The sequence below is a fragment of the Bufo bufo genome, chromosome 1, assembly GCF_905171765.1.
Source record: "Bufo bufo chromosome 1, aBufBuf1.1, whole genome shotgun sequence".
In the NCBI taxonomy this organism is placed as follows: domain Eukaryota; kingdom Metazoa; phylum Chordata; class Amphibia; order Anura; family Bufonidae; genus Bufo; species Bufo bufo.
Genome location: NC_053389.1, coordinates 152,711,433 through 152,724,820, shown reverse-complemented (window position 1 = coordinate 152,724,820; position 13,388 = coordinate 152,711,433). Strand labels below are relative to the sequence as shown.

Here is a 13,388-nt window from a genome sequence, read left to right as displayed (position 1 = left end):
TATATATTTTTTTTTTTTAACATCATGCTGGTGGCTTTGCTCATTTCTTGGGTTTTCTCCAGATATGCTCCTCAGGTTCTTTTTGAGTCCTCTACACAGGATGTTGCAACGTTCCTGGTGGTGCTGCTATGCAACCAGAATTATATCAGAAACCCGTACCTTGTGGCCAAGCTGGTGGAGGTTATGTTTGTAACTAATCCAGCTATCCAGCATCGGACTCAGAAATTTTTCGAGATGATCGAAGGTCACCCTTTGTCAACCAAACTTCTTGTGCCCTCCCTCATGAAGTTTTACACAGGTAAGTGACAGTGTAGCACATCTAGACTTCAACCGGTGTGTAGTCCCCAGTTGTTTCCACTTGTTTTTGGATTGCACCCAGTTATGAACTGTTTCAGTGCAATAAGACAGTGGGGTACAGTGAACTGAATAGATGGCTCTATGTGATAACATTGTATCCTGTTGATTTGCACAGGCATTATTCTTTTAAAGACATCCCCATTGAACAGCAGAGCAAAGTATAGGTTAAGAGTAGATGATGTGAGCGCATGTCCTATGACACCGTATGACAAAGACTTTAATAAGTAAAAAGCTTTTTAAATCTAACAGAGAACATGATGAATAAATGACCTCCAAGCTGTTCCCCCAGTAGCTAATGGGCAGGAATGTGAGAAATGCATGTGCCTTGCAAGCTATGACCTTATGTTTATTCAGACCGTTCTTTCATGTCTTTTGCAAGAGTGATTCCTTAAATTAGTTCTGCTAAGCTGACTTGCAAAATCAGATTTTCTCTGGTTCTCTCACGGCCTCCAGCTCATCTGCAGCTCCAGGGAACTGGCATGTTTTTCCGAAGCGACGCTGTGTTTCATGAACTGCACGCTCTTTGGCTTGTTCCTCAGTCGAGTGAAAGTCTCTGCTTCTCTCTGTAGATGTCGAACACACCGGCGCTACCAGCGAGTTTTACGATAAGTTCACCATACGCTACCACATAAGCACCATCTTCAAAAGCCTCTGGCAAAATCCAGCTCATCATGGCACTTTTATGGAAGAATTCAAGTGAGTGGCTCAGTACATAAACCACAAACATTGGCTTAAATTGTATGAGTTGTCTTTTTATGGAAAATAACCAAACAGCCCACGATAAAGTGATTCTGGCATCCACTTGCTGAGAGCAGAAGACGCTCTTACAGAGAAGTTGCTCATTGGCCAGGACACACTGCTGGAGAAGAATTGATTAGCATGACGCACGCTGAATCACTGAGCTTGTTATGGATACTCTTTGTTAAAGGGGGTCAAGACAGAAGACTCTGCAGTGTCATCCATTGATTTTAGTTCAGCTGTAGTCTTTACTGAGCATAAGAATTGACTACCGATGACCAGCCTGTGGTAAGTGGGCACAAGATGCTTATTTAAATGGAGCTACCCCTTTAAGTCAGTATCTCCTGCCACTTTTTTTTTTCCTTTTAACTGTATTTGTTCTAGATATACACGTTTTATGTACCTTATTAACCCCTTAATGAGTGCATCCAACCCGGTCCATTTAACTCTTTAATTTCTATGGTAAACAGACCATGGCATGTTCAAAGGGGACTCCATGCTTTGATCGGGTGACTACTACTCCTGTACAATCAGCTTTGGGGACCTAGAAAGGATCACTAACCCTGCTGTTAAGGCACACTAAGTGGTACTCTAACAGCAGTCTGTGTCATAGTGGCACAGAGCATAATGTACTAGCATACAAGAGTATGCTCCTATCCATGGGTTGGGCCTGGCAATTCTGCAAACAACTGATGGTACAGGTGAGGTGCTGTTTTTTTTCATTTTTTTTGGGGGGGGGCTGCAGTTTTTTTGTAACTCTGTAGGACCACTTTAACATCCCAATAAATTTTTCAAGATGCTTAAAGAGGTTTTCCTAGACTTTAATACTGATGACACAGAACCCCCACCGATTAACTGTTTGAGAAGGCACTGGCACTCCTGTAAGCGCCACAGCTTTCTCTAAGCTTTTCCTAGGCCAGTGACGACACATTCATCGGTCACATGGCCTACGCAGAGCTTTGCCTCATAGAATTGAATGAGGCTGAGCTATGATACAAGCACAGGCGCTATGCAATGTACGGCTCTGTACTCCGTAAGCAGGGAGAAGGCCGCAGCCCTCACAGGAGCGCCGGTGCCTTCTCAATCAGCTGATCGGCAGGGGTCCTGGTTTTCACCCTCCCCCCACCGATTAGATACTGATGATCTATCCAGAGCATAGGTCATCAGTATTAAAGTCTTGGAAAACCATTTTAATCAGCCTTTATGACAATGCATATAGTTATGTGTTAGTAATAGGAAACTGTGGAGATTGGATGCAAAGTTTAGTGGCTGTCATTCACACAATTATCCTGGTGTTACTAGTAATAATGGAATTCCCTTTAATTACTAGAAAAATTTAAAGGTGAAAAACTTGACAACAAAACCGAGTGTTTGCACTGCTTTTATGTTATGTAAAACAAAATGTCTATGTATTTTTATATGCATGTATCTATAATATCTCATTTTTCCTGTTGTGCCATGACCCATTTAGATGTGATGCTTTCGATTTACAGTTTCTGTTTTGCCCTTGTATTTGTAGCTCGGGGAAGCAGTTTGTACGCTACATAAACATGCTGATTAATGACACCACCTTCCTGCTGGATGAGAGCTTGGAGTCCCTGAAGCGAATTCATGAAATGCAAGAAGAGATGAGGAACAAAGAACACTGGGATCAGCTGCCTCGGGTTAGTCTTAGCATGCAATTCCCTAATATCATATGTAAGGTGGATCTGTCACGTGGCTGTCAGAGATGGGTGAGGCACATTTTAGTTATGGTAAGTCACCTCCATTTCTAGTTCAGGTATCATCTGCTCATGCTTCGTAGTGACCTGTCATTTCATTTTCATAAGTTGTTACAACCAATTATCATACAATTGCACAGGTTTGTAACTGGTATTTTCTTTTCAGGATCAGCAGCAAAGCCGTCAGTCCCAGCTGACTCAAGACGAACGTGTCTCCCGTTCCTATCTTGCTTTAGCCACTGAGACGGTTGACATGTTCCACATTCTTACCAAACAAGTGCAGAAACCTTTCTTGAGACCTGTGAGTGTTGTGCCTCTAGCCTTCTGTTCACGGTTTTCTTTATTTTTACTGTTCTTCCTTTCTGATTTATTTTCTGCTTCCTTCTCCTGCAGGAGCTTGGACCCCGGTTAGCTGCCATGCTAAATTTTAACTTGCAGCAGTTATGCGGACCGAAGTGTCGAGACCTGAAGGTAGAAAACCCAGAGAAGTACGGATTTGAACCAAAGAAACTTCTGGATCAGCTCACTGATATCTACCTGCATTTAGACTGTGCTCGATTTGCAAAGGCCATAGCAGATGACCAGGTCAGTGTACCGCCTAACTGAACTGTGGTGATCATACATATGAATTTTTACTTTGGCCATTAGGGACGTTGTTTTAGTAAAGGGGCACTCAATAATGTATTTATATTTAACCTCCTGCCGTCATTTAACGTATACATATCAATGTAAGTGACTATAAACTAGGTCATAGAATTAAACGACAATGACCATTGTGCTCTTTCCCCAGAGATCCTACAGCAAAGATCTGTTTGAAGAGGTGATATCCAAAATGAAAAAGGCTGGAATTAAATCTACAATTGCCATTGAGAAGTTCAAGCTGTTGGCGGAGAAGGTGGAGGAGATTGTGGCACGGAATGCTCGGGCGGAAATCGATTATAGTGATGCTCCAGATGAGTTCAGAGGTATATTAATCCTTGGCCTTTCCTCTCTCTGTGTTTTCTGCCGTACCCTCTTATGAATGGTTCAGTGGCTGGCATGTAATAATAAATTTCTTCGCCCATTTCCTTGGGGGACACAGGAGACCTTGGGTATAGCTCAGCTTCCTAGGAGGCGTGACACTAAGTGAAAACTGTTAAGCCCCCTCCTCCAGCAGCTATACCCTCAACCTGGAGAGAGAGAGACTGACAGTTTTTTTGCTTAGTGTCCAAGGAGGCAAGACACTCCCTGCTCTGCAGGGCTGGTTCTCCTTATTTTTTATCTATTTTTGTTTTCCTCTTCAGGGACAACAGAGACTCCTGGACCTCTCTGTTTCTCCCGGGGTCGAGTTGCGCCAGTGCAGGTCACCCGCACTTCTGCCTCCCCCACAGAAGGCAAGGTGGACCAGGGCAGCCTAGCTCCCCTGCATCCCGCCAGCTTAAGGGTCGCCCACACGCCAAGTCCTTCTTCCAGCGTTCTGCCACTACGGTGGTGTCAGTAGCTGAAGGGGCGACCCTGCTGGAATGGACCGAGGGTGAAGACAGCAGACGGTGACAGGTGGCTGCTCCAGCCCCCCCCCCCCCCCCCCTTCCCCCCTCACTGCGACTTGTGGACCCCCACTTCTTGGGCCCTGGAACATTTATCCCTGGCACCGGCGCTGCAGGCCAACCTAGTCAGATGGCTGCAGTACTCTTATCCCCCTTGCTAACATCCAGGGCTGCGTCTGCGGTTCTACAGGCCCCCGCATCTCTTACGTCACCTGGGCTCTCTAATTGGACGGCGGTTGAGCGCCCCTGACTTCCAGGACCGTGTCTGCGGTTCTACAGGCCTTCACATCTCTGCCGTCACCTGGGCTCTCTAATTGGACGGCGGTCGAGCGCCCCTGACTTCCAGGACCGCGTCTGCGGTTCTATAGGCCCCCGCATCTCTTCCGGCCTGCTCCTGCTTTACCTGGGCGCTCTAATTGGACGGCGGTCGAGCGCCCCTTCCTCAGCTCCGCCGGGACTCCCTCTCTCTTCGGCACCAAACTGGCTAGATCTGGTCCGATGGCTTCTCGCTTCATTGTGGCACCTCAGGGGTTAATTTTGCCACGCGCGCGTGGCACTCTCCAGCAGCGGGGAGAGTAGGCCTATCTTCCCGCACTCTGCTCTCTTCCTGCCGCTCTGCTGAGGACAAGGAACCTGCCAGCCACCGCTGCTGCCTCCTTTAGCTCTGGGGACCTCCATCCGTCCAGCGCTGACACCTGCCGCTTCTGCTGCTCCTGGTGTCACCTTTTCTCTGTTGCCTGCTCCTGCTGCTCCATCGCTTTGAGGCTCTCCTGGTAGGACCGTTAACCCCTCCTAGAACCAGTGGCCCTAGCCTAGGTATAGGCCCTCTCTTCCTGGGTTATTTATACCTCCGGTATCACCAGCATGTCAGATCCCACAGGGGCCCCTAAGCCCTGGTACCATGCCTGTACCGCCTGCAGAGAACCCTTTCCACGTGGACAATCTGATCCGCATTGCTCAGCATGCCAGGCCCTAATGCAGGGTCCGCCACCCGCCGTGCCACCATCCGTTCCCTCTGGACCGCCTGACTGCTGACTGGGCTAGATCCCTGTCCCAGGCTGTGGAAAGTCTCACTTACATAGTAGGCCGCCTTGTAGACAAACCGCCTACCCCGCAAGCTGCACCCTCCGGGACTTCCGCTTCTGCCACCCCCACTGGTTCCCTCGCTCCCAGTGAATCCTCCAGGGCCCGGCACTCTCAGAAGCGCTCCAGGACAGAGTGCGCATCCTTAGATGCGTCTCTCTCTCCGCCACGCGTGCGGACTCAGTCGGGCCTCTCCTCCCCACAGGACACGCCCTCTGAGAGAGATCTGGCGGATTCAGATTGGGACATGGACTCGGCACTGCCGTCTAAACTAGCCTCTGCAGTGGGTCACCTAATCACTAACATTTGTGATACCTTTAAGATACACGATGAGCCTCCCAGCACTGACCAGGGCGGCGTGTCTTTTTTCCGCTCCAAACAGGCGTCCAAAGTTTTTCCTCTCCACGCCGACTTCTCTTCAGTGGTCTCTAAAGCTTGGGCTCGCCCTGATGCCCGCTTTACCTCTCCCAAAAAGCTGGACATATGTTACCCATTTCCAGCTGATTGTGTTGCCACGTGGGCGTCCCTGCCTAAGGTCGACCCTCCTGTGGCCCGCCTGTCTAAGAGCATGGCCATTCCTGTAGCAGACAGCTCCTCGCTTCATTCCACCGAGGACCGTCGTATGGAGTCCCTCTCCAAAGCAATTTTTGCTTCCTCGGGTTCAGCCCTCTGACCGGATTTTGCCTCCGCCTGGGTGGGGAAAGCGGTTTCTGAATGGGGCTCCCAGCTTGAACAGGAATTGGCGTCGGACGTCCCCATTCAGGATCTCCAATCCTTAGCTCAACTGATGGTTCAGGCAGGAAAATTCATCTGCGAGGCTTCTCTCGATGCGGGTGCCCTCATAGCCCGCTCGTCTGCCCTAGCCGTTTCTGTCAGGAGAGAGCTTTGGCTGAAGGTTTGGGTGGCGGACGCCACCTCTAAGCGTTCGCTTACTGGGCTACCATTCACGGGCTCCCGTTTATTCAGGACCTGTTTGGACGAGATTATTTCAGAAGCCACGGGTGGCAAGAGAACCCATCTTCTCCAGTCCAGAACCAAGGGCGCCTCTCAAGGCCGCGCTGGTTCATCTCATTTCGGTCCTCCCGCAGGTCCTCCGGGCCTCGATTTGCAGCTGGTTCCTCCTCTGGCCAGTCCCAAGATAGACGCAAGAAGCCCTTTTTTCGGGCACAGCCCACCTGGCACAAGTCACAGGCTGCCCGCCCCTCCACGGCCAAGCAGTCCCGGGTGGGGGGTCGCCTCCTCCTCTTCAGGGACATCTGGTGGGCTCTCTCTGACGCCTGGGCGCTCTAAATTGTATCCTCCGGATACAAAATCGAGTTTGCGTCTCTCCCTCCGGATCGTTTCTTTCGGTCCCGTTCTCCGCGGGACCCCGAGTGTGCGGCCACCTTCTCCGCAGCCAATCACACCCTACTGGACAAGGGAGTCATCGCTCCCATGCCTCCGGCGGACCGGTTCAAAGGGTTCTACTCGAACCTCTTCGTGGTCCCCAAAAAAGAAGGCTCTGTGCGGACGATCCTAGACCTGAAACGGCTAAACCGTTTTCTCCGCCTTCGGCGATTCTGGATGGAGTCCCTCCGATCAGCAGTGGCTTCCCTGGAGAAGGGGGATTTTATGTCGTCAATAGACATTCACGACGCCTACCTCCACGTTCCGGTCGCTCGGTGTCACCATCGTTTCCTTCGCTTCGCAGTGGGAAACGATCACCATCAGTTTGTCGCCCTTCCTTTCGGCCTGGCGACGGCTCCTCGGGTGTTCACCAAGGTCCTAGCCCCTGTCCTGGCCTTGCTCCACTCCAGGGGTGTTTTTCTGCTGCCTTACTTGGATGACGTCCTCATCAAAGCGCACCCTCTTTTATCTGACGTCCGCCAGCGTGGACCTCACTCTGGAGACCCTGGCAAAGTTCGGTTGGCTTGTCAACCTTCCCAAGTCTTCCCTGACCCCCTCCAGACGGTTGATCTTCCTGGGGATGCTGCTGGATAGGGAGGTCCATCTTCCACCGGACAAGCGTCTGGTCGGTTCGCAATGTTCTCCACCGCTGCCCGTCCTTCCGATCCAGCATGTGGGTATTGGGGCAAATGGTTGCCTGCTTCGAGGCGATTCCATTCGCACAGTTTCATTCCCGCACATTTCAAAGGGCGATCCTCTCTGCCTGGGACAAGTCGCCGGAGAGTCTGGACCGGCCCTTCCATCTACCTCCCTGAGTTCGGGCCTCCCTCCACTGGTGGTTGCGGACCCCTCTCCAGGGGAAATCCTTCCTTCCAATGACCTGGCTGGTGGTTACCACCGCCGCCAATCTGCAGGGTTGGGGGGGGTGTTCCTCCCCGGTCCATCCAGGGCACTTGGTCTCAATCTGAGTCCAAGCTTCCAATCAACGTCCTGGAATTGAGGGCGATCCCCTTGTCGCTCCGACACTGGACTCATCTGCTAAAAGGCCATCCCGTCCGTGTACAATCTGACAACGCCACAGCCGTGGCGTACATAAACCACCAGGGGTGCACTCGCAGCGCCGCGGGAATGCGAGAGGTTACCCGCATTCTCCTCTGGGCCGAAGCTAACGTTTCGGCCCTGTCAGCGATTTATATTCCAGGGGTGGAGAACTGGAAGGCGGACTTCCTCAGCCGGACCACCATCGACCCGGGCGAGTGGTCGCTACACCCGGACGTGTTCGAGTCCATTTGCCTTCGTTGGGGTCGTCCGGATGTGGACCTTCCTTCCCACCTGGCCAGGACAAGGGATCCAAGGGCGTACGGTGCCGATGCCCTCGTTCTTCCGTGGCAAGAATTTTCCCTTCTGTATGTGTTTCCACCCATTCCCCTACTGCCTCGAGTTCTCCGGAAGATCGTGGCAGAAGGCATTCCCACAATCCTGGTCGCTCCAGATTGGCCTCGCCAGGTCTTGGTATGCCGACCTGATGCTGCTCCTGGGAGACGCGCCGTGGCCGCTGCCTCTCAGAGAAGATCTCCTCTCTCAAGGACCGTTCTTCCACCAGCATTTAAGGTCGCTACGTTTGACGGCGTGGCTGTTGAGACCGCCGTTTTGACGAGACGGGGATTTTCCGCGGATGTGGTTCGCACCATGATCCGCGCCCGGAAGCCTGCCTCGTCCAGGATCTATTATCGGACTTGGAGTTCTTACCTGGGATTCTGCGAGAATCTGGGCGTTCCCCCTCTTCGCTTCTCTCTCCCCACGGTTCTGTCCTTCCTCCAGTCCGGCCTGCGGCTGGGCCTCAGTTCCTTGAAGGGTCAGGTGTCAGTGCTGTCCATCCTCTTCCAGCGTCCCCTGGCCCCTCTCGGACCTGTCAAGACCTTCATCCAAGGAGTGGCTCACTCGGTTCCTCCGTACCGTTCCCCGATTCCACCCTAGGACCTGAATATTGTGCTCTCGGCGCTCCAAGCTTCCCCCTTCGAGCCGTTACGGAAGATCTCCCTACGACTTCTGTCCTGTAAGGTCGTGTTCCTTGTGGCCATCACGTCTCAGACGGGTGTCCGAATTGGCGGCCCTTTCTTGTTCTGAGCCTTTTCTGGTCTTTCACCAAGATGAAGCTGTTCTCCGTCCCGTCCCTTCCTTCCTTCCGAAGGTGGTCTCCGCCTTTCATCTCAATGAGGACATCGTCCTCCCCTCTCTGTGTGCCCCTCCCCTTCCCACCCCCGGGAACGGTAATATGCAAAATAGTTGTGGAGCCCCAGTTATGGGTCTTCAACACAGTGATAGCCAGATATCCTTCAAAGGAAGGAAAACCGAGCAAAGGGGTGTCCCCATTACAGAGATTACCAAATCCACCATATTAAGTGGCCCCTATGTCAAGATCCCGCTCTTTTACAAGCTTTAAGGGTTAGACCTAAGCCAGTTATCCATCCAGGGAAGACCTAAGCCAGTTATCCATCCACAGACAGCTGTTTCGGGGTGTTGCCATTCATTAGTGTGGAGTAGGATTCTGGCTAACCGGGAGCAATGCCTTGGAGACTACTCAAACAAAACAATGGCTGATCTTAGGGAGACCAGCTACAGGAAACGGGAACTGCACCGCTTGGACGTTGTTAGGGCCTTGAAGATTTACTTGGAGATCACCGGCTCCTTTCGGGGCACGGACTCTTTTTGTGGTTCCGGAGGGTCCGCGCAAGGGGTTGGCGGCCTCCAAGGTGGCTATCGCCCGCTCCATCAAATTGGCTATTGCTGAGGCTTACCGCGCCAAGGCCAAGGTTCCGCCTTTCGGTGTCACCGCTCATTCCACCAGAGCGGTCGGTGCCTCTTGGGCCCAGAGACATCGGGCTTCGGCTGAACAATTGTGCAAGGTGGCCACTTGGTCTTCCTTGCACACCTTTACCAAGTTCTACAGGGTGCACACTCATGCATCGGCGGATGCTGCTTTGGGCCGCCTGGTCTTGCAGGCGGCGGTTTCTTGATGCCTACGGTTGCTTCGCCTTGGTCTGTGGTCCCTCCCCTCTTGGACTGCTCTCGGACGTCCCAAGGTCTCCTGTGTTCCCCAAAGAAATGGGCGAGAAAACAAGATTTTTGTATAACTTACTCTCGCTCTTCCTTAGGGGACACAGCACCCACCCATCGTTGTTTGTTCTACAGGTTACGGTTTGGTTGCCCCTGTTGGGTAGCTGACTTGTTGGTTCCACTTTGTTGGTCATTGCCTTTTCTCACTACTTGGACACGCAACTGGCAGTCTCTCTCTCCAGGCTGAGGGTATAGCTGCTGGAGAAGGGGCTTAACAGTTTTCACTTAGTGTCACGCCTCCTAGGGCGCTGAGCAATACCTAAGGTCTCCTGTGTCCCCCAAGGAAGAGCGAGAAAGAGATTTTACTGGTAAGTTATACAAAAATCTCGTTTTTTTCCCTGCAGTGGCAGCAAACCTATCCCTGCCACAGAGGGGTATGTATGGTCAGATTCTGTCGCCCCAGGTTGCCTGTTTGTCATCAGCAATAATGGTCCCTTATTGTAATTGCATATTTTACTACTCTGTAACTCCAATCAGGGTACATACTAGTCACGACCTGTTGGTAAAGATTGGGATATTTGTTGATAGATGGGGAAACCAATACAGAGGATTCTAATATATCATTAATTTCTTCGTTAGTAATACCTGGTATTAGTGCTTCCCATTTAGATAGCACCAAGAGGGGGGGTTCCATGCATTTTAGTATTCAGTAGGTGGGTGTAGAGAGCAGAGATGAATCCCTTGGGACCTTGGGAGCGTATGACACCAATCAGTGGGTAATCAGAAATAGATATTATAGTATTTCCAAAGTGAGTGCTCATTGCATGACGTATCTGAAGATATTTAAAAAAGGATGTTCTAGGGAGATCATGGCGTTCCTTCAATTGCTCAAAGGACTTAAACACATTACTGGTGTATAAATCTCCCAGTATACCGACCCCATGGTCCCTCCAGAACCGTCCATCTATTCCTGTGCGAAGGGAAGAAAACATAGGGCTATCCCATAAAGGTACCTCAGGTGTTAGGTCTGTATGAGAATGCAGTTTCCTGCCGGCTTCCCAGACTTGGGCGGCTAGCTTGTGTATAGGCAGGAGCATTCGTCCAAACAGTTTTGGTTGTTCCAGTACTGACCATAATGATGAAATATCTAAGAACACCGCTAACTGCTTTTCCGCTCTGGTTAGAGTACCTTCGGAGGAAATCCATGACTTTAACTGCCTCATTTGCCCCGCCAGGTAATACAAATATAAATCAGGCAAGGACATACCTCCTTCACCTCTTGGCCTGCACAACACATCAATGGACAATTTACGTCTATTATTACCCCATATGAATGGAGATAGGAGAGACCTGAAGCGTTGAAATATTTTTTTAGGCACTATGCAGGGAGCATGCTCCAAAACATATAACCACTTAGGCAAAATAATCAGTTTGATCAGGTTAATTCGTCCCGGAACAGACAGAGGGAGCCCACTCCAAATCCTGAATTTGTCCGCACTGTAGTTCAGGAGAGGCTGTATGTTGAGGGTGTGGAAAGATGTTACGTCTTTGGTAATATGAATTCCCAGATATTTAAACTCAGATACTATAGGTAACTCTGTATTCAGAGAGGATGAGGATAAGGCATACAGTGGAAATAGAACAGATTTAGTCCAGTTAATCTTGAGACCTGAAAACTGACTAAATGTTTCAATGAGATGAGTGGCTCGAGGTAGTGTGGATTCTACATCTGACATGAACAGTATCATGTCATCCGCATATAAACCCACTCTGTCCTCTTGATCTCCTATATATATCCCCTGGAACAGGGCATCAGATCTGATTCGAATAGCTAAAGGCTCAATCGCCAAGGCAAATAATAATGGTGACAGTGGGCACCCTTGTCTGGTCCCACGGCCCAGATCAAAGTTCGCGGAGCCCATACCGTTCACCAGAATACCAGCCGAGGGATGCTTATACAGTACTGAAATCCACTTAATAAATGCTGGACCTATCCCAAAACATTCTAAAGTCGCCAATAAGTAGGGCCATTCCACTGAATCAAATGCCTTAGCTGTATCTAATGAGACAAGGGCCCAATGCTTCTTCCATTGAAGGCCAATCTGAGTGACCACCTGTACTCTACGTATATTATCTGTCGTAGATCTACCGGGCAAGAATCCAGACTGATCGGGATGAATAAGATTTACTATTACCCCATTCAGCCTCTGTGCTAAAATCTTAGCTAAAATCTTAGTCTAGATTCAATAATGATATGGGTCTATATGATCCGCAATCAGTCGGAACCTTGCCCGGTTTGAGCAGTATTACAATAGTAGCCTCATACAATGAAGCCGGTAGGAGACCCTTTGAGAAGGAGTCATGGTACATTTGCAATAAGGGATTTACTAACTGATCAGCATATCTGGAGTATATTTCTAATGGTAGCCCATCCGGACCAGGGGATTTTCCATTCGCTAAAGATTTGATGGCATCCACTATTTCCCTTTCCAATATTGGACCTTCCAAAGATTGAGCTAAGTCTTGTGAGAGCTTGGGATAATCTAACTCCTGCAGGTAAGTATTAACTGTCTCTGTAGTATAATCAACACGAGCCTCATACAGATCTTGATAGAATTCCCGGAAGCGCTGAGCTATAGCCTCTGGTTCCACTATTATAGTTCCCCCTCCATCTTTAATACGCAGGATAGCAGGAGACGCTTGGTTCTGGTGAACGATATGGGCCAGCAACTTACTAGACTGATTGCCCAGTTCAAAAAAAGATTGTTTAGTGAAAAACATTTTACGTTGAGCCTTTTCTTGTAACAACGTAAGATAACGCCTCCCAACTTGTAGCCACTCCTCCCTATTCTGAGATGTTGGGTCCGCAACATACAGCCTCTCCTTTCCAGCACATTCCTCAGCCAGGTCTTTTTCTTGTTTAGCAGAATTCCGTTTAATAAACGAAATGGACGATCTCAGGCATCCCCTCAAATAGGCCTTCAACGTCTCCCATACTATCGACCTGTCTGTATATGCGGTATGTTCAGACAGGAACATAGATAATTGGTCTGGGATACGATCTGAGGGCGGGAACAGTGTTAGCCAGAAGGGGTGCACCCTCATGGAACGACCCACTCCCCTGGCAGACATTAGCAAGGACAACAGGATAGGGTTATGATCTGATACCCCTCTAACACCATACTCCACCTGATAGGAGAGTGAACTCACTGTGGAGCTACCAAAGGCGTAGTCAATGCGGGACAAGGAGTGATGACTTGCTGACTGGCACGAGTAGACCCTGTCATCTGGGTGTTTAAGGCGCCACAGGTCCTCCCACCCCACTTCCGTCATCAATTTAGATAGTGGTGATTCTGTCTGAGATACCCCGTGGGGCTGTCCCTGCCCCTGAAAACGATCCAGCAGGGGGTGTAGGGTCATGTTAAGGTCTCCCATACATATGACTCGTGCTGTGGGAAATGAGGCTGCGAAACATATTGCCTGGTGCAATACTTGGAGGGAAGAGGGGGGAGGGATATAA

At 50.1% G+C, this 13,388-nt stretch overlaps 1 protein-coding gene across 2 annotated transcripts in view; it reads left to right on the top strand.

Annotated features, from left to right (window-relative positions):
* UBE4B (ubiquitination factor E4B) overlaps positions 1-13,388 on the top strand; it is a 92,326-nt gene that overhangs the window by 64,164 nt on the left and 14,774 nt on the right. For both annotated transcript variants that reach the window (XM_040430783.1, XM_040430792.1), the window contains 6 exons: positions 63-298; positions 927-1,053; positions 2,615-2,759; positions 2,983-3,117; positions 3,210-3,401; positions 3,607-3,781. In XM_040430783.1, coding sequence (XP_040286717.1) covers positions 63-298; positions 927-1,053; positions 2,615-2,759; positions 2,983-3,117; positions 3,210-3,401; positions 3,607-3,781 — 1,010 coding nt within the window. The remainder of the gene's footprint in view (positions 1-62; positions 299-926; positions 1,054-2,614; positions 2,760-2,982; positions 3,118-3,209; positions 3,402-3,606; positions 3,782-13,388) is intronic.